This window comes from Carcharodon carcharias, chromosome X, assembly GCF_017639515.1.
Source record: "Carcharodon carcharias isolate sCarCar2 chromosome X, sCarCar2.pri, whole genome shotgun sequence".
Classification (NCBI taxonomy): Eukaryota; Metazoa; Chordata; class Chondrichthyes; order Lamniformes; family Lamnidae; genus Carcharodon; species Carcharodon carcharias.
This window is the reverse complement of record NC_054507.1, coordinates 22,823,160-22,847,107: the sequence shown is the minus strand read 5'-3', so window position 1 is coordinate 22,847,107 and position 23,948 is coordinate 22,823,160. Positions and strand designations below refer to the sequence as shown.

The following is a 23,948-nucleotide window of genomic DNA, read 5'->3' as shown; positions in this document are numbered from 1 at the left end:
GATCATGAACTCTCTCCTCCATCCCCACCCCCTTTCCGATCCCCTTTTTTCCCCCCAATAATTTACGTAGATTTTTCTTTTCCCACCTATTTCCATTATTTTTAAACGTATTTCCATCCATTGTTTTATCTCTACCTTTTAGCCTATTTTGATCCCTTCCCTTCACCCCATTGCACCCCACCCCACCCCCACTAAGGCTATCTGTACCTTGCTTGTCCTACTTTCTACCATTAATTAGCACATTCCTTAGATAATATCACCACCTTCAACACCTCTTTGTCCTTTTGTCTATGACATCTTTTGGTTATCTCCACCTATCAATGGCCCTCTATCCAGTTCTACTTGTCACACACCCCCCTTAAACCAGCTTATATTTCACTTCTCTTCTATTTTTACTTAGTTCTGTTGAAGGGTCATTCGGACTCGAAACATTAACTGTGTTCCACTCCACAGGTGCTGCCAGACCTGCTGAGTTTTTCCAGGTATTTTTGTTTTTGTTCTGGATTTCCAGCATCCGCAGTTTTTTGCTTTTAAATCATAACCACCACTCCTATTTTTTTCAGATGTTAGTGATGATTCTACTTCCACATTCACACCTCCTGTAGACCCATCTTTTGTTTCTCCACCTGCTCCACTACCATCTTCTCTTTCCTCACACCATCAACCTTTTTGTCATTTACTCACTCCTGCCTCCCACCCTATCACAGACCTTCCTTTTGATCTTTCCTCCCTCCCCCACTCCCTGCCTTTGGACTTGGCTAAAACTTGTTCCCAGCTCTGATGAAAGGTCACTGACCTGAAACGCTTCGGTCTGAAATCCGTTTTTTCCTTTCTCCACAGATGCTGCCAGGACTGCTGAGTATTTCCAATATTTTCCGTTTTTATTTCAGATTTCCAGCTGCGTCCGTGCTGCTGGGGACTGTTAAACGTTGCAGATGTTTAATTTGAAAATTTATCTTGGAGGGAACGGAGTTCAGTTTAATTAAGTTTTAATTTAAATAGCGGATGAAATTCTTAATACGACTGAAAGAAATTAAGCAAACGAATCGCAGCTCTTTGGTGCTAAGCCGCTCTTGTCTGGGAGGACCTGTTTGATGCTCGTTGTGTTTGGAGGAGTGAATGAGTGAAGGAGCTGAACCATGTATGTAAATACGTTCCTTTTTTTCTGTCCATTTTGTAACCGTTCTGATCCTCTCTGTTGTTTATTCCGACAGTTTAAATAATCTGAATGAAGGTTTAATTTTGGTTTCTTGTGTGTGCCGTTGTTTCATGCAGCAGGAAGTTAAGGCCTAGAAATCCCTTGACAGCCTTCGAATCCCCCCGACCAGCTTGCTACTGTTATACGATGTGATTTACAGTAAATAGCTCGTTAAATCAGACATTTATAAGCATTGTTTTGAGAATTCATGGACTATCCATACATTTGAAACACTAAGGAATCAACATTTGCTATTAATGAGACTGGATGAGACTCTTGTTTCCGGGTGCAATGCTTTAAATTCTGCTTTTCAAATACAATAGCTTATATTTGTATAATGTCTTGAATGTACCAAAACGGTCCAAGGAACTTAATGGGGAGGGGATTGAGCCCTCAGTGAGAGCTAGGTGAGGTGACCCAAAGTGTAGTTGGAGAGGTTTTGAGGAGGGTTTTGAGGGCGGGGAAAGATGTAAGGTGGAAAGAGTCTAGCAAGAGAATTCAAGAATATGGACGTTGATGGCTAAAGGCCCTATCGTCAAAGGGAGGTTAAAGCGGGTGTGATGTACAGGAAGTTCGGGTTTAATTAGCAAAAAGTGATTTGCAACCTCGGACTGGAGAAGATTCTTGAAGTAAGCTGGGGGTGAGGAGATTTGTCGATGAGAATTTTGAAATTGGTGTGCTGTGTCTAGGCAGTGGAAGTCGAAGAAGACCTAGGCGAGTGGGACTGAATATAGAGTAGGATGCCAATTTGACTTTGTTGGAGTTCTGGGTCCAGTGAGGATAACATTAAAGTCAAGCTTGGAGGTGATAAACGCAAAGAGGCGAGTTCAGCAGCCATGGGGATGAAAGTGATTTTTACAATGAATGCAATATGAAGTTTGAAACTCTTTTTATGCTTCAACAGGGTACATGAGGTTACACACTGTCAGCTTCAGCCTGTGCATGGTGAAATGCAGGTTAGGGTGCAGATTTTCAAGTGGGAGCTGAACTTTTTGTTTTATTAATTTTAAGCTGGACAAAGTTTTGGCTTATCCACAATTTGATATCCAGCAAGCTGTTGCACAACACAGAGTTAAGAGGATAAAGCTAACTGTCATTATATAAAAGCTGACCCCCATGCTTGAAAATCTTGTCATTTTAAAATTAATATATTTTAGAATATAGGACTCAAAATGCTGCATAATTCTGAAAAATGTTGGGGAAACCCCACATCAAGTCTTGCTGGACAGATTTATTATCAAATTAAGCAAATCAACTCTCCAGAATTTGACAATGTATCTGGAAAAGAAAGAGGGACTAGAAATCGAGAGGCCCAGGTGAATGATCTGGAACATGAGTTCAGATTCTACCATGGCAGCCAGTGGAATTTAAACGCAATTAAAATTTGGGATTAAAAGGTAATCCCAGTAATAGTGACCATGAAACTGTTGTTGATTGTTGTAAAAACCTATCTGGTTCACTAATCTCTTTTAGGGAAGGAAATCTGCCGGCCCTACCTGGTCTGGCCTACATGTGACTCCAGACTCACAGCAATGTGGTGGACTCTTAACTGCCCTCTGAAATGATCTAGCAAGCCATTCAAATCAAGGGCAGTTAAGGATGGGCAACAAATGCTGGCCTTGCCAGCAATGCCCACATCCCATGAACATACGAATTAGGAGCAGGAGGAGGCTGTTCAGCCCCTCAAGCCTGCTCCGCCATTCAAAAAGATCATAGCTGATCTAATTTTAACCCCAACTTCACATCCCTGCCTACCCCTGATAATCTTTCACTCCCTCCCTTACTTATCAAGAATCTATCTCTGCCTTAAAGATATTCCAAGACTCTGCTTCAACCACATTTTGAGGAAGAGAATTGCAAAGTCTCTCAACCCTCTGAAAGAAATTTTTAAAAATGACCCTGAATATTTGTTTCTCAGACACCACTATACAATTTTGAAAATGTGCTTAAGCATAAAGGTTACAATTCTTTATATGTAGCTGAGCTATTTGACATGCACTAACTGATGCCATTAGTGGAATTGCACTGATAGAAATTAGAAATAAAAAAAAAACTGAATCCTGAAATTGGTAACTGAAAAATTTCACAATTGTGAACCAAGGTTTTTTTGAAAGAATCCTTTCTTTTCCTCCCTCCTGCCCATCCTTTCCGGAAAATAGTGACTCATCTGAATGTACAGTTCCACAACTGCTGATAACTTTCCACTGTCTCACCCAAGTGGACGTTCCTCATTTGTGAACCTGAGCAGTGAGTGTCAGTAGGCTATTTGACCATGAGGAGTATTGCAGCCTACCTGATCCTGTTTGTACTTAGTATCCACATAGGCATTTTTCCAGCAGTTTAATAGAATTAGCCACACGTTGTCATCACTGATGCTGATGGTTATTATAGTATCAGTCTCTCACAAACCAGGAACATTACTGCCTATGGGTTGTATATTTTTATCCTTAGCTGTTGAGAGTGGAAAATGTTTAATTTTTTTCTTGGAAAGTTGCAATTTCTGCTCTCACCACTGTCCTCTGCTCCTTGCTCCTAAAGTGTTGGCTTGATGTTTGCTAGGAGCTTGGTGGAAAACTATGGAAATCAGCTGTGCAAGTGCACAATCCAAATGTTTCTGAGATTAGGTAGTTGCATACGGCAGTATTATAGACACCCAGGCCTCTGCTAATGCTATGATGTAACCGTTTGCCAGGAGGTATGTGACAGTGGTTTGCTTTTCAATTTTTTTTCCTGTTTCCCACTCTGAGGCAGACTCTGGCTTTTGCTTGATCATGTGACTGAGTTCAGAAAACTTAATATTTGGAGCAGTTGCAGGCTGCATTCTAGCCTTCTGTAGCACAATATATTGCCATACTGGGTTAGTGTACCAATCTGTAGTTAATTTGAGGGTCACAGAGGTCAATTGTAACCAGCTTTACTGCTGCCCTAGCTGGAAACGGCTAACTTAGCAGAGACCTAGGGCCAAACTCAAGTCTTTGCTGGCCTGCATGGCTCTGGTATTGCTCAGGATTAAAATTCTTGAGCATTGGAGGAGCCCTTAGTCTTTCCAATATTTCTGTTTTTCCAGAATTCCAGTTTATCCTGGTGCGATGATGTATTTGTTTACATGGCATTATAGAATCATACTTTGATGCAGTGAACCTGTTGGTATTTAATTGTTCAACGTAGTGTTACTCACTTCCAAATTATGATATTTTATTGGTTGCTATTTGGAAGATGGGTAGCTGGGCAGAGGCTGCAAACTGGCTACCCTACCAGCTTTGGGTGGTGTGGCTAGTTTACTGTTTGTGATACTCTGGGTGGGAGGTATCTGGATGTACAGAATTATCTTTTTAAAAATCATGGCATTGTAGGGAGCAGTCACTTCTGATATTTCTCCTTTATACCAAAGCATTTCTGGTCTAAATGTAATAAGATTATTGAAATGCAGGCTGGTTATCATGATTAGAGTCGTAGAGGCCTACAGCACAGAAAAAGGCCCTTCAGCCCATCGAATCTGCACCGGTCAAACAAGTGCCTAATTATTCTAATCCCATTTTCCAGCACTAGGCCCATAGCATTAATATCTCACCTGCTCATGAGGCTGCCTTATTTTAAAGGCTGCATACTACGCTTTCATTGGTTGGTTGTGGATCTCGTGGCGAGCTGTTTAACTCTAGATTCAGCACAAGGCGCTAAATATCAAAATAACTTGTCTTTCTCACCTTCTGCCCCCTCCCAACCCAACTCCCCAACCAAATCTGCACGCATGAACTGCCTAATGTGGCTAAATTCATGATCATCCGATCGGTTCCACTTGTCAAGCCAGTGCTGCTGTTGAAACTCTCCTTTGTGAAAGTATGATGACAGCTTTTTATAAATTTGTAGGGATTGCAGCTCATCATATTGAAAGCAGATATCCTGTACTTCTGATACAATGGAGCTTCTAATAATGGGAGAATTGGGGGTGGGGGGAGCCATGCAGGTGAAGGCTAATCATTTTTGACACTTAAAGTTCCAAAAAGAGATATTTAAAAAAACTTTTGGTAATCTTTCATCCTAGTTGATGTTATGCTACAAGGGATAGAGTATATGCCCTGTACTCCATTTCAGAAGAAGGATCAATTCTCTGTTCTGCTGTTGGTGTGCATTCCACTATTGGTTTATAGGCTGCAGTCAGAACAGACCAGAAATGACCAGCAGTCATGTTAAGTTTCACAAATTTTGGATATTATGTTTTCCAAACAACTTTCAATTGTCATTTAACTTTTTGCTGGGTCTGATCATTTTGAGTGCTGTTTATTTTGACAATTGAATATGGAGGCTCTGCAGACACTCTAGTCAGTCATTTCTGAAAAGAAATGCAGAATTAATTATGTTATGCATTTCATTGAATTCATAATTGCTGATCTGTGTCAGGATCAGACTTAGGTTGACTTGTTTTGACTACAATCTGAGATGGGAGAGCAGCAACAGCTCCACATTATGGAAGAATACTCATTTGTATTCTGTGCGAAGGCACCTTGCAATGTACTCAGACAATTTTTGTACTGATTTACCTATCACAAAGGTAAGTACAGATGAGGGAGGCAGTTCATCCTTTCATTGAGCCCAGAAAATAATTATTGGCAGGCACATTTACAAAGGATGACATCACATTGATCCCAGCCTATGTGCACCCAAGATTCACAGATATACATTTTCCAGCAGAGATTACAGAATTTAAATCAGAAATGGGAACTCTGGCTTTTTTTTTTGTTTTCTTCCTTTAGCCTGGGGTGTTAAGGGTCATCAAATTAATTCCAAACAAGCAGATATGTTTTTGCCTTGGTCTGTGAGTCAGGTACTCTTATTTTTAATTCCTTTTTGCAGTTTTCTCCTCTCCCAATATCTGGAATCGTTCCTCTGCTGAAAAATACATATACTTTCCCTCTTCATCCTTGCCTCTAGCAGTGTTTGGAGGTGTGTGAAAATGCCATGTGGTGACTAGCTCTCTGATACTTTTGAAAACATGCATATACGTTGCATGTGAATAAATAATCCACAATGAAAATCCTTAATCTAAACATTACTTTCCAAAATTTTATATTGGCCTATATAATAGGTGCAGTGGTTTAATGTACCCCAGACTGATGAAGCAAATGACCTTCTTTCTTTGCTGGAGGTGATATCCAAAATAAAATAAGTTTGGCAAATCCCAAGCAAGCTCTTGATGAACATAAATCAAGAGGACAAAACAACCTATAATTTAGTACAAATTAACACTCATCATTCCCCAACTCAGACCCCCAAGGATCAATGATTGGGGAAATGAAAGTGTGACACTGGTACAGTGGGAGTCAGCTTTCTGAAGTTGGTGTAGTGAAGACAAATTGTGGGGCAACATGTGGTACAACTAACCTAGTAATGTTTGTTGCTGACACTGGACGCACAAATTTGGAAACATTTTCATTCTCTCCACAATCATCGCCTAGCTTGCTGAGCACAAAATGCAGTGGTTCAAGTAGCACTTAGCTTGTGGACTAATTCCTCCTTCTCTGTAAAGACGTACCTTGATTTTCTTTTTCAGATGTTTTTGTGTACAGTGGCTGAGAAGCACAGAAATAGTCTGTGAAGATGCCGGATAAAGATAATTTATTTAACAGTGGTAATGACGAGGCTGGCCACAGCTCAGATGATATTTGCCGAGACTTCCTGCGCAATGTCTGCAAACGTGGTAAGCGCTGCAAGTTCTACCACCCTGACATTAATGAGGTGTCCGACTTGGGCGTAAAAAAGAATGAATTTGTCTTTTGTCATGACTATCAAAACAAGGAGTGCACTCGCATTAACTGCAAATTTATTCATGGGACAAAGGAGGATGAGGAACATTACAAAAAGTCAGGAGAGCTTCCCCCACGCCTGCGCCTTACAGTGGCCATGGGTCTTGGCCTTTCACCTTCTGATCTGTCTTTTAAAAAAGGTGAGGTCCCAATCTGCCGGGACTACCTGAAAGGTGACTGCCAAAGAGGATCTAAATGTAAATTCCGGCACTTAAAACGTGATGAATATGAGTATGAAAACAGAACTTTAGAGAGGTTGTCACGAGACCAAGTTCTTTCTCCTGTAGTGCGTCGATATGACCCATTCGATGACCTCTATGACACTGATCGTTATACTGATTACGACCATGTTCTAAAGAGACGAAGAGTCGATGGTTTGCGATTTGAAACTTATGATTTTAATATGCCGAATTCACGTCCAGTTGACTATCGGTTTTTAGAGGAGGAGAATCTGATGCTCCGAAAGCGTGTTGAGGAACTCAAAAAGCAGATCTCAAATTTGATGGCAACTAATGAGGTACTTTTGGAGCAAAATGCACATTTTCGCAACCAAACTAAGGTGGTCACGCTGACTTCCACTCCCACAGCGACAGAGCAAACATTGGCAGCACCAACTGTGGGCGCAATCACCAATTACAACCATGGTATAGCGCAGACTCATACCACTTTGAGTAGCCAAGCACTTCAACCACGACCTGTCACCCAGCAAGATCTAGTGGCAACTGCTGGAGCTTCTGCTGCGCCACCTACCAATGCTGCACCAACAGCACAGCATCTTAATCCTGAGATTGCTTCTCTGCCTGCAGCGCTTGCCCAGACCATTGCCCAGGGGATGGCACCTCCAGTTTCGATGGCCCCAGTGGCTGTCTCTGTTGCACCAGTGGCAGTATCAATTGCACAAGCACTGCCAGGAATTACCATTAGCCATGCCACTACTCCAATGGTTACTTATCCAATTGCATCACAGAGTATGAGGATAACAGCAATTCCTCACTGAGGACCCTTGAAGTAAGAGTTACATAAAGGCTTTGGAAAAGGTTCTTTCTGTGTTCCGATGTTGCTTCCCATGACGTGTGTTATATAAATATGCACGCCAAAGCCAAATAAAATTCTGATCCAGCATTTAGTTCTATTTGTGCCTAAACTATTCCTCTTCAGCCCATTATATGTTATTCCTGAACACTTGTTTCACCCCCGCCTGTTTTAGTGCTCAGCTTGCCAGCTTCGTATATCCATCGCCGAATGTAACGTAAAACCAACTGCACATGGCACAGGAGCATTTTCTTCTAAAAGGTTTTGTATTTAGAATAAACAAGTCACGGGCTATGGTGCTGCGCAAAATAATCAAACCGACTCTGTCTCCCAAGCTTGGCCATTTGCATTCTTGACGCAAAAATAAAATTTCATAGCGAGTGAAATTGTAAATTGTCCTGGCAACAAGTGAAAGAAAATTATTTTGAAACCTTTTATTGTGGATGTTGCTGGCGCTGAATGCTGCATTTTACCAGGTCACTGCACAACAGAAAGTAATTATCTGGGTCAATCTTTTTGGGATGTTTTTATGATGTAATGGGGTGCTATTTAAGTAAATTTTAAACCTTATGAACCATTCAGACATTACAGTTTAACCCTCACAATTTTGGTGATACTCATTACAATGCTTTACCAAAGTGTCTAATTAACTTGGAAGCCATTACAATGATTTTATGATAAATGAACCTAAAGTGTACTTTCAACTTGGTCATTTTTGGAGCATTGGATGCCCAGTGTGTAACATTAGTCTGTTCAAATTCTGCCACACTGATGGGTTTAAAATCTTTGTTCTTTGCCAGCTGCAAGGATGATACATCAACTGAGTTACTGATTACTCTGCATCTAACCTTTCACTGCTTGATACCCTGATGCCACTTATCCTTGCTGTGAATTCACCAAAATAAAACAAAGGAAGTTTGTGTTTACTTGACACCGGCATTAATGGGAGCACGGGAAACCAAGAGTGAGCTTGGGTAAAAGTGGTTAGAGAACAAAAGCCAACGATGGTTGCTCCTGCATGTAGTTTGGGTCAGCAACACAGGAAATGCAAACCTTTTGCAAATCCTTGTTGAAGTGGAATGCATATATATTTTCACACCAAATATTGTAATTTGTATACAAATACAAAAAATGTATAACTTGTTCAATTTAAAATGTCTGGAATATTAAAAAGATACTTTACATTTAAGACAGCTTAACTGCTGACTTATTTGGGACCAGAATGGAAGTGTTTGCATACAGCCTTTGAAGTATGGTGAGCCAAGCTGTCACAGATTTGAGCACTTGAACATTTCATGATCTTTTCCCTTTTTTTTAAAAGTGACCTACAACTGACTCCATTAGAAATGTATGTGGCTTCCCTTTTGCTGGCCAGCTGTTTTCAAACCAGAAAATATCTTTCAAAGCCATTTTGAACAATGCATGGTCTTTTAATACATGTATTGATTAAATCCTGGAAGTCCATAACCAGGATTAGTGCAAAACTGCAGAAAATTAAAGTAAAAATCTGTTGGGATTTTGTGCCCAATGTCCTGATTCATTTTTTAAAAAATTTGTGCAAATCTTTCCTAAACCCACATACAGCTGATTGATTTGTCTGCATTTTCTTCAAGCTTGCCAAAATGATCTTGCAACACAATTAACAGTGTTTAATGGTGAAATAGGATTTTTATATTTGCTGTTGAAACTCCCTGATGTAACTGTGGTTATTTAGTTTAATTGATTCAGGTGCTCATTTTTTTTTAAAGGGGTGGCTGTGATATGGAACCCTAAGGTTGGTTATACTTGTGCTATTTAATCAACTAGTTATTGAGGACATTCAGCCTCAATTGTTGTTTTTCTGTTAACCTTGTCTACAACTTGTATATAGTAGATGTTTTAGTCTTTTGAAATCTGCTGTAATGTTTGTCAGGCTCGTGTGGGATCTGAATTCAGCACCAATGATCTAATCTTGCACAACTGAAACAAGTTTAATTGAGCAAATGTGTTTTTATTTGAAGTGTTTTTAATGTTATCCACATTACTGGAAATTCTACTCAATACTTGTAATAGCTGTGCCACAATTTATATTTTGTGGGTGGGGAGGGGAATTTTCATATCACTGGACACCTTTCCCCTGTAATTCCTCTTTCTTCATGCTATAGTTATGAACTTCCAGGATTCCCTGTGACTGAAATTTACCCAATAACAATGCTGTGTTTACAATTTATACTGGCCAAACCATGGATATTCAGGAACCCTTCCAAACTAAAGGAAATCCCATTTTAATTTTGAGTTTGATCTAATAATGCAAACTGCTTCTTCACAAAGAGCTCTGGGGACATGACAGTACAGTAATATATCACAAACTAATATCACCGTGTAATGGTGAGGTTAGCAGTTAAAACAGTGCAAATACTAGATATTGCACTACCTTCAAGGAATGTTCAAACTAGTGTGTTTTTTTTAGTTATAGGATTGACATAGATGAGTGAAAATAAGGATTATTAAATGTGCAGTGTATTCCTGTTGTATGTAACGAGTCCAAATATAACAAAACTTGCATAAAACTGGAATTGCTTTATCGGTACTAGCTAAGTCAGGATCAAATTGAAATTTATAGTAGTTTGCTTGTACTGCATATTTTCAGATTTGACTTTTTGATTCCTAGTAGACTATTTTCACAACGACAGTGATATTGCAGTCAATATTAAATTAAATTTTTACAATATCCTGTTTATGGAAAACCACTTTATAAAGAAGAATTTGACTCCAGTATCTGCTACTTGGATCAGAACATAAGAAATAGGAGCAGGAGTAGGCCACTCAGCCCCTCAAGCCTGTTCTGCTATTCATGGCTGATCTGATTGTGGCCTTGACCCCACTTTCCTGTCGGTCCCCCATAACATTTAACTCCCTTGTTGATCAAAAATCTGTGTAACTCAGCCTTGAATATATTCAATGACCCAGCCTCTATTGCTCGCTGGGGAAGAGAATTCCAAAGACTAATACCCTTCTGAGAAAATAATTTTCTCCTCCTCTCCATCTTAAATAGGAGACTACTTTATTTTTAAACTGTGTCCCCTAGTTCTAGATTCCCTCATGAGAGGAAACATCCTTTCAATATCTATCCTGTCAAGCAGCACACCACCACCCCCCCCCAAATCTTATGTTTCAATAAGATCATCTTTCTTTCTTCTGAACTCCAATGATTACAGTCTCAACCTTTCCTCATAAGACTTCATCCTAGGATAAAAGCAAAATACTGTGGATGTTGGAAATCTAAAATAAAAACAGGAAATGCTGGAAAAACTCAGGTCTGGCAGCTTCTGTGGAGAGAGAAACAGAGTTAATGTTTTGAGTCCAGACAACCCTCTGAAGATGTTGTGATATATTACTGAAGAAGAGTCATACCCAAACTGTACACAGTACTCTAGATGTGGTCTCACCAATGCCCTGTACAATTGCAGCAAGACTTCCCTACTTTTAGACTCCATCCCCCTTGCAAGAAAGGCCAGTCAACATTCTGTTTGCCTTCCTAATTAATTAAAATGATGTATCTGCATGCTGAATTTTTGTGATCCGTGTACAAGGACACCAAGATCCCTCTGCACTGCAGCATTCTGCAGTCTCTCTCCATTTAAATATTGTTTTTCTATTCTTCCTGCGAAAGTGGATAACTTTACATTTTCCCACATTATACTCCATCTGCCAAATTTTCTGCTCAATCTCAACCTATCTATGTCCCTTTGCAGACTCTTTGTATCCTCCTCACAGCTTGCTTTCCTACCTATCTTCGTATTGTAGTCAAATTTGCTGACAATGCATTTGGTCCCTTCATCCAAGTCATTGATATAGATTGTAAATAGTTGAGGCCCTAGCACTGATCCCTGTGGCACTCTTTTAGTTACAGTTTGCCATTCTGAAAGTGACCTGTTTATCCCAACACTGTTTCCTGTTAGCTAGTCAGTCCTCTATCTGCGCTAACATGTCACCCCCAACACCGTAAGCTTTTTTTTTGTGTGATACCTTATCAAATGCTTTTTGGAAATCCAAATACACTGTCTATTTTGCTCATTGTGTAAAGTGAAAAATTATTTTTCTAAACTGTCATTATGAACCTTTGGTTTTGCTTACAGATATTCAAGAACCATATTATCCCTTGCTAGCCATAGACAGTTTTGGAATGTAAAGACCAACAGCCCAAATATGGATATGTAATGCTCAGTAAAATATCCTGACATGACCATGAAAACCCCAGACTTTGCTTAGTGATGTATGAGAGAATGATCAGCCAGATGAAAGAATCTCTCTCTCTCAAAATATACTATGTACGTAACATACACTAAGCCTGTAATTATACTGATGCTTATTATTCTTTTGCCTATGTGGCACTTGACTGTTTTCTTTTATAATAACAAAGCATTTTTGCAAAGGTTTCTGATGGTTGTAATCAAGTCTCTGAGCCTAGGTGAAGGTGGTTAACATCCCAGTAAAAGTCAATTTAAAACTTTCAGACTAATTTCTTTTTTAATGTGTTTTGTTTCATGAACTTGAGTGGTGCAGTATGTTGCAGCCATGGAGAGCTGTGCCACAGAATGTTGGGACCTGTAATCCATCACCTGTCAAGTTATTTATCTCAAAGGCATGCCCATCAAGATGGCTGACGGGGGGGCCCTCCACATCTTTGACCAGTGGCCCAAACAGTCTTCATCCATCTCCACCTGGCTGAATGTTTCCTGTGACTCCACTTAACTTTCTAAGGTGTTGCTATAAGAACCTGCATGGGTCCTTGCTATGCCTGCCTTTTTATGTTGAGCATTCTTTGTTCCAGTTGCACTCGGGTTCCCTCTCTGATCTCTTTTTCCAGTACATAGATGACTGTTGGCTGCTTCCTCTTCCTGTCCTAGCTGGAGAATTTAATTAATTTTGCTTCTAACTTCCATCCACCCCTTACCTTTTTATGTGGTCAATCTTTGACCCTTCCCTTCCTGGATTTCTGTATCTCCATCTCTTGAAATAAGCAGTCTGTCCATTCATATCTATTACAAGCCCACAGCCAACTTGATTACACTTCTTCCTACCCAGTTTTTCCACCTGTTTCATCTGCTCTGATGATGCTACCTACTACATCAGAGCTTCCAAAATGTCCTCCATTTTTCTCAGCTGAAGATTTCCTTCCATGCTCCTTGAAACCGAATCCAGCTTATTCTTGTATTCCCCTGCCCCGCTGCTCATTTGGTCAACTTGCTCTGCAAACTGTTATGGTCTCTCCCTTGTCCTCACCAGTCTTGGCATTTGATGGGTCAGCCTCCTCCACCATCAAACATATCTTACCTCTTCCCCTCCACTTACTGAATTCCAAAGGGACTATTCATTCCATGACACCCTGGTCTACAGCTCTTACCACTGTTAAAATCCACTCGCATTTGCAAGAGATATAATACCTACCCTTTCACCTCCTCCCACATTACTGTCCATGATCCCAGGCACCGCTTCTGGTGAGATAATGATTTACGTTATCTTCTTACAACTTCCTTTGCTGCTCATGATGTGGTCGTCTCAACATTGGGGAAATATAATGCAGTTTGGGTGATCGCTGGACACCTCCTTTCTCTCCCCAGGTATGACCCTATCTGAGCTTCTGACCATTTGTCACTTGCATCCTCCATCTTACTCCCACTGACCTCTTTGGAACAATGCAAGAGGTCAAGTGCATTGGAGCTCAGTGCAAGCTCAAAAGACAGCACCTCATCTTTCTCCTCAGTACTTTACAGCTCTCTGGCCTTAATACTGACTTTAACAACTTCAGATCTGAGCCACTGCTCCTGTTTTCTCTCAGGTAGCATAATTGGGGTAAAAACAAAAAACTGCAGATGCTGGAAATCCAAAACAAAAACAGAATTACCTGGAAAAACTCAGCAGGTGGCTGGACTAATGCTTCCAGGAATGAGTGAGACACAAGCTTGAGGGGGGGAATCCCTATCAATACACAGCTTGTGGGGTGGCCTATACCCCTGGGGTCTATCTGCCTTTTCTTTCCACCACGCACCCAGGCCACTGGAAACTTCTCCACCTGCCAGATTTTTCATGTTTCCGTTCACCTCTGCTATTTTGCTGTAAACATTCACACATTCCCAGGGTCTTGGAGACATATATTTTGTTTCTGTAATTTTTCCCTTTTGTTGCCTCATATTATCCTGCACTATTATAATTTCTGTCTGTTAATCATTTCCTGGTCTCCACCTAATTAGTTTATGGATAATTGCTTTACTTGTGTGTTTTTTTTTCTCCTTGACCCATTTTCCTTGGCCCTGTTCCTCCTCTTAACCTGTTGTTCTGTAATATCTTTCAATCCTGATGAAGGGTCAAAGACCTGAGACATTAATCCTACCTCCATTTGTCCACAAATGCTGCCTGACCTGCTGAATGTTTCTAGCGCTTTCTGTTTTGATTTCAAGTTCCTGCTCTCAGTTGTGCCACACCCGCGAGGTGCCAAGCTGACACCTCCTCCTGAGGAGGCAAGTCATCACATTAACACTGTTTCACAATCTGAACTGCATTTGTGTCCTTTCCTATTTCCAATACTTGAAATGCTCATTTATTTTCCTACCGTTCCCAAATCAGTTGATCTGTGAGGTGGAAGAACCAAAGCACAGACAATTTTGACATTCTTACACTTGGCTCAATATTTTGAAGAATATTAGCAAAATAGAAACTAGTACTGCAAACACCATCCTGCTGTAAATTGAAAGGATTATATATATTGTACATATTGTTTGCTATGCTGTGTTTCACATTTTTTTTAAAAGTGATTCCCCTTAGAATATTCTTCCAAGCTGTAGGTTAATGTTTCAACTGATACAGGTCTCCAGGACAATAGAACTTGCACAGTTCAAGTGTATACTTTGTTTAAGATGAGATAAAAGACTCTGCATTTGTTTGTATGGAATCCTGTCAAATGTAGAACAATAAAGAGCATTTTAATTTAAGAGTAAAGTCCCTGTCTAGCCCTCATTTATTTTTGAAAAACACATTTAAAATAGTTGGTTAAAAGTCTATTTCTTGTTTTTAAAGTTGCATTTATGAGACCTTAAGTAATGTCACTGTTGAAGGATTAGTTGATTCTGCTTGTTGTGTCTGAACACCGCTAAGTCTGACTTTTGTTGAGCATGCAGATTTGACTTCATGCAGGAAGGATGTGCTGGCCCTGGAGGTTCACGAGAACGATCCCAGGAATGAAAGGCTTAACATATGAGGAACGTTTGAGGACTCTGGGTCTATACTCGATGGAGTTTAGAAGGATGAGGGGGGGATCTGATTGAAACTTACAGAATACTGAAAGGCCTGGATAGAGTGGTCGTGGGGAAGATGTTTCCATTAGTAGGCGAGACTAGGACCCGAGGGCACAGCCTCAGAGTAAAGGGAAGACCTTTTAGAACAGAGTTGAGGAGAAACTTCTTTAGCCAGAGAGTGGTGAATCTATGGAATTCATTGCCACAGAAGGCTGTGGAGGCCAGGTCATTGCATGTATTTAAGACCGAGATAGATAGGTTCTTGATTGGTAAGGGGATCAAAGGTTACGGGGAGAAGGCGGGAGAATGGGGTTGAGAAACTTATCAGCCATGATTGAATGGCGGAGCAGACTCGATGGGCCGAATGGCCTATTTTCTGCTCCTATGTCTTATGGTCTTATGGACTTGAATTAAATTTTGTTTGATAATTCCCATGAAGGACATTGGGATGCTTTACTATGTTAAAGGTGCTATATAAATTCAAATTGTTGTTGAGAAAGTGCTAAGTATGCAATTGGATGAGAAACAGCTAAGTGTACTATTGCATGATCTTTTCTATTATTTACCTCTTGATGAAAGTAAACTTATTTTGATAAGGGTAGGCATTTAAGAAAACATTTTAAGTGGCATTGCATAGCATGCAATATACTGCATTGTTCCCAGTAGATAGTGGAGGGCAGTGACATTCCTACAAGGAAGAAGCATAGCAATCAAGTGTCCTCCACTTCCTAGTAGCTGGTTTCTAGGGTGGTGGTGCATAGAAACTAGGAGCAGGAGTAGGCCATTCGGCCCTTCGAGCTTGTTCTGCCATTCAATATGATTATGGCTGATCCTGTATCTCAATGCCATATTCCTGCTTTGTCTCCATACCCCTTGATGCCCCTAATATCCAAAAAATTATCAATTTCTTTCTTGAATATACTCAAGTGACTTGGTCTCCACAGACTTCTGTAGTAGAGAATTCCACAGGTTGACCACCCTCTGAGTGAAGACATTTTTCCTCATCTCAGTCCTAAATGGCCTGCCCCATATCCTGAGACTGTGGCCCCTGGTTCTAGACTCCCCAACCAGGGGAAACATCCTCCCTGCATCCAGTCTGTCTAGCCCTGTAAGAATTTTATACTTTTCAATCAGACCCTCTCTCATTCTTCGAAACTCTAGTGAATAGAGGCCCAGTGGAACCAATCTCTTCTCATTCGACAGACCTGCCATCCCCAGTATCAGCCTAGTGAACCTTCACTGCATTGGCTAAGTTGTTATAGCTTGATCATTTACACTCTGATAGAGCATAGGCCAGATGCAGGGGAATGACCCCTCCACTCTCTATGCCAATAATGTGCCTCCATTCTCAATCTCATAAATACAGACTCTAATGTGTCAGTGTCACACTTTTATTTCCAGCACCAGGTATACTTGTGCAGCACTCAAGCATCTCTGTGCTTTGGAGTTGTGCTTACTAGCATTGATACTGGCCAGATTTGTTTCACTTAGGATCGTTTCTCTCCATCCCAAACTAGAAAATAGATATAAATCCCTTCAAAATAGATTCAAATCAAGGTGCCAAAGGTAAAAGGACCATACCTCATGTAACTAAAGGATTTTTTAGTAATGAGTGGAACCTTGGATTAGTGTAAAAACAAAAAACTTGGATTAGTGTAGTTCCTCAGTGAATTGTAGTGGCAGGAGACTGGATCATCTTATACTTTCTTGAAGAATCTCTTGACAGAGAGAAGTCTAAGGAGAAGTTACCCCAGATCCCAGCACTTGGTTACAAAGGAAGATGCAGCAGGTCACCTGTTTTTTATTCACGGGATGTGGGCTTCGCTGGCTGGGCCAGCATTTATTGCCTATCCCTAGTTGCCCTTGAGAAAGTGGTGGTGAGCTGCTGCCTTGAACCTTTGCTGTCCATGTGTTATAGGTACACCCACAGTGCTGTTAGGGAGGGAGTTCCAGGATTTTGACCCAGTGACAGTGAAGGAATGACGATATATTTCCAAGTCAAGATGGTGAGTGACTTGGAGGGGAACCTCCAGATGGTGGTGTTCCCATCTGTCTGCTCCCCTTGTCCTTCTAGATGGTAGTGGTCCTGGGTTTGGAAGGTGCTGTTTAAGGAGCCTTGGTGAATTACTACAGTGCATCTTGTAGATGGCACACACTGCTGCTACTGTGCGTCGGTGGTGGGGGGAGTGAATGTTTTTGGATGTGGTGCCACTCAAGCGGACTGCTTTGTCCTGGACAGTGTCCAGCTTCTTCAGTTTCGTGGGAGCTGCACTCATCCAAGTTAAGTGGGAAGTATTCCATCACACTCCTGACTTGTGCCTTGTAGATGGTGGACAGGCTTTGGCGAGTCAGGAGGTGAGTTACTTGTCGCATGATTCCTAGCCTCTGACCTGCTCTTGTAGCCACAGTATTTATATGGTTAGTCCAGTTCAGTTTCTGGCCAGTGGTAATTCCCAGGATGTTGATGGTGGGGGATTCAGTGATGGTAATGCCATTGAACATTGATGGGTGATGGTTGGATTTTGTCTTGTTGGAGAGGGTCATTGCCTGACACTTGTTTGGCGTGAATGTTACTTGCCACTTGTCAGCCCAAGCCTGGATACTCTCCAGGTCTTGCTGCGTTTGGACATGGACTACTTCAGTATCTGAGGAGTCGTGGATGGCGCTGACCATTGTGCAATCATCAGCGAACATCCCCACTCCTGACCTTATGATAGAAGGATGGTCATTGAAGCAGCTGAAGATGGTTGGGCCGAAGACACTGCCCTGAGGAACTCCTGCAGTGATGTCCTGGAGCTGAGATGACTGACCTCCAACAACCACAACCATCTTCCTTTGTGCTAGGTATGACTCCAAACATTGGAGAGTTTTCTCCCTGATTAACATTGACTCCAGTTTTGCTGGGGTTCCTTGATGCCACACTCGGTCAACTGCTGCCTTGATGTCAAGGGCAGTCACTCTCACCTCACCTCGAGAGTTCAGCTGTTTTGCCCATGTTTGAACCAAGGGCTGTAATGAGGTCAGGAGCTGAGTATCCCTGGCGGAACCCAAACTGGGCGTCAGTGAGCAGGTAATTGCTACGCAAGTGCCACTTGATAGCCCTGTTGATGACCCCTTCCGTTACTTTACTGATGATTGAGAGTAGATTGATGGGGCGGTAATTGGCCGAGTTGGATTTGTCCTGCTTTTTGTGCTATTTTTCACATAGCCAGGTAGATGCCAGTGTTGTAGCTGTACTGGAACAGCTTGGCTAGGAGCACAAGTCTTTGGTACTATTGCTGGAATATTGTCAGGGCCCATAGCCTTTGCCCTATCCAGTGCCTTCAGCTATTTCTTGATATCACGTGGAATGAATCGAACTGGCTGAAGACTAGCATCTGTGATGCTGGAGACCTCCAGAGGAGGCCAAGATGGATCATCAACTCGGCACTTCTGGCTGAAGATTGTTGCGAATGCTTCAGGCTTGTCTTTTGCACTGCTGTGCTGGGCTCTCCCATCAGTGAGGATGGGGATTTTTGTGGAGCCTCCTCTTCCAGTGAGTTGTTTAATTGTCCACCATCATTCAAGACTGGATGTGGTAGGACTGCAGAGCTTAGATCTGATCCGTTGGTTGTGGGATCGCTTAGCTCTGTCTATCACTTGCTGCTTATGCTGTTTGGCACGCGAGTAGTCCTGTTTTATAGCTTCACCAGGTTGACACCTTTTTAGGTATACCTGGTGCTGCTCCTGATATGCCCTCCTGCACTCTTCATTGAACCAGGGTTGATCCTCTGGCTTGATGGTAATGGTAGAGTGGGGGATATGCTGGGCCATGAGGTTACAGATTATGTTCGAGTACAATTCTGCTGCTGATGGCCCACAGCACCTCATGGACACCCAGTCTTGAGTTGTTACATCTGTTTGAAATCTATCCCATTTAGCACGTGGTAGTGCCACACAACACGATTAGAAGGTATCCTCAATGTGAAGGCGGGATTTTGTCTCCACAAGGACTGTGTGGTGGTCACCCCTACTGATACCGTCATGGACAGATGCATCTGGGACAGTCAGATTGGTAAGGATGAGGTCAAGCAGGTTATCCCCTCTTGTTGGTTCCCTCACCACCTGCCGCAGACTCAGTCTAGCAGCTATGTCATTTAGGACTCGGCCGGCTCAGTCAGTAGTGGTGCTACCGAGCTACCCTTGGTGATGGACATTGAAGTCCCCCCCCCACCCAGAGTACATTCTGCCCCCTTGCCACCCTCAGTGCTTCCTCCAAGTGATGTTCAACACGGAGGAGCACTGATTCAGCTGAGGGAGGGCGGTACATGGTAATCAGCAGGAGGTTTCCTTACCCATGATGCCATGAGACATCATGGGGTCTGGAGTCGATGCTGAGGACTCCCAGGGCAATTCCCTCCTGACTGTATACCACTGTGCCACCATCTCTGCTGGGCCTGCCCTGCCACAGGGACAGGACATACCCAGGGATGGTGATGGTGGTGTCTGTAAGGTATGATTCTGTGAGAATGACCATGTCAGCTGTTGCTTGACTAGTCTGTGAGATAGCTCTCCCAATTTTGACACTAGATGTTAGTGAGGAGGACTTTGCAGGGTCGACGGGGCTGCGATTGCTATTGTCACTTCCGGTGCCTAGGTCGATGTCTTTGAGACTTTGTAGCAGTTTGTTACAAGTGGCCTACCATTTCAGAGGGCATTTAGGAGTCAGCCTCTGGAGTCACATGTAGGCCAGACCGGGTAAGGACAGCAAATTTCCTTCCCTAAAGGGCATTAGTGAACCAGATGGGTTTTTACAACAATCATCACTGGTTTCATGGTCATCATGAGACTTTTAGTTCTAGTTTTTGTTTATTGAATTCAAATTCCACCATCTGCCATGGTGGGATTTGAACCTGGGTCTCCAGAGCATTACCCTGGGTCTCTGGATTACTAGTCCAGCGACAATACCTCCACACCCCCCACCATTCCGTTTGCCAACTCTTTAAGCTGGGAAATTGTGTAGAGCGGGGAAGAAAAGGCAAAGGTAGCACCTAACGAGGAATAAAAATAAATCAGTTGATCTTGAGGATTTGATGTATTTTTTTTTCCTTATTGGTTTTTGGCGAAAACCATTGTAGACTTTGGACTTTCTAAATCTGATTGGGGGTTGGCACCTGAAGTGGGTCAAGTATAAGTGTCACTTCACTGGTCCACTTGGCATAAAAGGAAAAATGCTACAATTCAAGTTGTGTCGGATTTATTTTTTCCTTTTTTGCTGATGTCTACAAGTTACAAACACTGGAAAACATGAAGGCGGTTTTAATCTTTACATTAACTTTCTATAGTAACAACTAAAAAAATACACAAAGTAATATAGATTGTAAAGCCTTGTACATACATAACTGTGTGGTGCTTATAGAGAGTTGGTATTGTGTTTCTGTAACTTGTAGAAAGGAATCCAATTTGGTCACTTTAGCAATAATGGATAAGAGCAAGTGTCTGTGAGCAGTTTTTTTTAAAGCAGACAATAAAAGAGTAAAATAAGACTCAAAAATCCCATACTATAAATTTAACTTGGGCTTGAATTTAATAATGCTCCACATTCACTACAGGCAACACAATCGAATTAACTGCCAAATTCTTTTCCAAGTGCTGGGTTGGACGAGGAAGTTCTATAGCAGCATCTCATTAACCACCTTTCGTACATAGCTGATGAGAATTTCAGCAAATCTGTATAGTCTGTTTAATATTTTTCATTGACTTCTCACTCCTTTGACATCTTACTAGAGAAGACGAGAAACGAATGATTGTGGTGGGATATTTGAACAGCTTAAGTCGCAATTGGTCCACATATGATTTATTTTTTTAATGGACATGCTTTTTTGAAGAGTTAAAACTGCAGGTTTTTAATAAGTGTGCCATATTGAAACACCTCCCAGAGATGGTGCTTTTGAACAAAATACATTCCTTTCTAAAGCAATCTGCAAAGACTGAAAAAGGAAGTTTAAGCATTGAGCAATTTAAGGAAATTCAAATGAATGACTCGCTTAAATGGTTAAAGCATTGTCAATTCAGTGCAAATTTTGAGGTTAGGAGGCATCCTGGATCCCTGATTACATTTTGAGTACTTGACTTTAAGAATGAGCAAAGAGTTTTATTTCACTTTCCATTTTAACTATACCTCCATTTGATCTGCTATGACTTCAACAAATTTATTCAGAATTCATATAAACTTTCATTAGAATAATGCTGTGCCACTTTTCAAAATGTATTCATTCAAAATATATTGCCTTAATGATACCACAAAAATGCACTGTTAACAAATGTAGCATCACTTCCAATTCAAAAAAGTTAGGTTGAAAAGACCAGTGATTACACACGAGGAGTTGCTCTGAAAGAGGCAAGAAAAGTCCAAACTGTTTGCCCATGAATACAAGAACTGATCCTAGTAACAGTGGCAGTGTTAAATTGATGTTTTATTTCATGTTACTAGGGTTTGGAGGTGGTGGTGGGGTGGGGGGGAGATGAGTGGTGCAGGGGAAGAAATATTCATTCTAAAATGAATGAGGGCAGTATTCGTCCTTCTAAAAGCAACCTCCTATAACCTCACCACAAAGCACAAATCTCACACAGCTTGTAAGAAATCCACGTGGAAACCCACAGGTATGTTACAGATAAAACCGTTTATAGTAATGCTGATGAACTGTAGCTGTAAATTTTGTTTAACTATTCCCTGATCACTTTTGTTTCCCAGTTAGCATTCACTCTAGCCCATGGAATTCATAATGGGGAATAAACTGGCATAGATTTATCAGTGGAATTTATACTATTAGGTTTAGTACAAGGTAATGTCGAGTGTAAATTTGGATACTAATCAGAGCTATTTTAATGTATTTGTTTCTTTCATTCCCTACTTCTATCTGCCTTATGCTGCTGCTTTTTTACTTCAACCAAGAGGTTAGAACAGTCTGGGCTACTTCATGGGTGTCATCGGTGCTGTCCCAGTGATTGGCTAACGGGAGGTGCACTTTTTGAGGTAGAAGTATTCATCCCTTCCTCCACCTTGCAATATGCTTGCATATCCTTCAAGGGTCTCAACTAGCAGCTTCAGCAAGAAGTGACAAAGTACCCAAATGAGGACAGATGAGTTTATATGTTAAAATGGGATTTGGAGTTGCAACTGTTGGAGTTGGGAGTCCGATGCTCCACCACTAAAAACCCTGCACTCCCAACAATGCTAGTATTGTGATTGCTCAATATTCAAAACTTGTCTGGGATTTAAAAAGATTAGGGTCAACAGCAGGGGAATAAAAATGGATGAACAGATTTCTACTTTTTGCGGTATTGTTCACTTGTTTCGTTTGGGCTTGAATATGCGGAAAATGCTGAGGCGCTGTTGTTGCTGCTGCCCCCCAAAGGACTACAGTTACATGTGCTTCCTGGTATACCAAGCATGAAACTGATAATTCAAACAACCCTACAAATGAATAGTGAAGGATTTGTTTCCAGATTTGATGAAACTTCATTTACATTAAGTTTTTTTTAACAATGGATTGTGTGGCATTATTAACTAATATACTTAAGAATTTTACAAATGATGATGACCAGGTTTCTGCATCATTCTAAAACCATCAGAAATTTGGCTTCAACCGTTCAAACCTAAAGATGCAAATACTCATCCCTAGCTATAAATTTTCACAATTGTGTTTTCAAAATGAAAGGGCTGTAAAATTATGTTTTGTTTCCTTCCGTCTCTTTATCTTTTTCATCTGATTATGTCGAACATGCCGATTTTCTGAGAAAAGAGGGTTTTGAACGTGATGTGATCAGTCTTGTAGTTTCCAAATTTAGGTCGGTTCAGACAACAATTTGTCCATTTTCAGGTGAGTGCAGCAACAAGCATAGCAGGAATAAAAGCACTGGCACCGCTGCCATAAAATAGATTTTCTGTGGTTAAGAAATCCATATTAAAATTTCAGATCCTCATGACTCTCGGGCCTAAAGGTGACGTGATACCAAAAAATGAGGGAACGTGTCCAAAATCAGCTAATACATGGGCAAGACAAAACTAAGAAGTAATTTATTTCAAAAATTAGATTGCTAAAGCTCTTATTGTTGAATTTCTGTTTTGCAAAAGTAACAATAGGATGATAATATCAGACTGTTGTATCTGCAACTTTTCATCTACTAAAAGGTTATCATCCTAGTTAGACAGTAATTTTGCTGCCTTTCTATAATCATAAAGGAGTTATGTTGCTCTAATCTGTGGGTATCTTGTGAGGGTGCCATTACATGCTGGTTAGGGAATATTTGAAAAAATACTTCATAAGGTTATATAATTATTTATTATAAACTATTTGGCATGGTAGGGGAGGGGCTGAAATTGTACTGCAAGTGACCAAACACTGGCTGTAATATGATCTATTTGCCAGGAAGAAAAGTTTTCCAAGAAACAGGCTTATTAGCAAAATTCCCCAACATGGTGACTTTGCTCTTTTACATTTTCCTTAATTAATCTTTTTTTTAAAGTAAGCACCCTGCCCATGTTGGGGAATCAGGTGGGGGGGGGGCATTTTTTAAAAAAAGCAAGTTAAAAGAATTTTCATAAAAATCCATTCTACTTCAAAATGGTAGATTAAACCAGTTGTATCTGACTTTTTACTG

General features: G+C 41.0%; 1 protein-coding gene across 2 annotated transcripts; it reads left to right on the top strand.

Annotated features, from left to right (window-relative positions):
• The first annotated feature begins 810 nt into the window (after positions 1 to 810).
• Positions 811 to 15,009, top strand: zc3h10 (zinc finger CCCH-type containing 10). 2 transcript variants are annotated; one of them, XM_041180159.1, is made up of 3 exons: positions 811 to 1,141; positions 6,747 to 8,007; positions 12,150 to 15,009. In XM_041180159.1, exon 2 carries the CDS (start codon positions 6,794 to 6,796, stop codon positions 7,994 to 7,996), a length of 1,203 nt encoding a protein of 400 aa, XP_041036093.1. In that variant the 5' UTR covers positions 811 to 1,141; positions 6,747 to 6,793; the 3' UTR covers positions 7,997 to 8,007; positions 12,150 to 15,009. The 2 variants fall into 2 exon arrangements, with proteins under 2 accessions (XP_041036093.1, XP_041036092.1); XM_041180158.1 differs by lacking the exon at positions 12,150 to 15,009 and having other exon boundaries at positions 6,747 to 9,220.
• Positions 15,010 to 23,948: the final 8,939 nt, after the last annotated feature.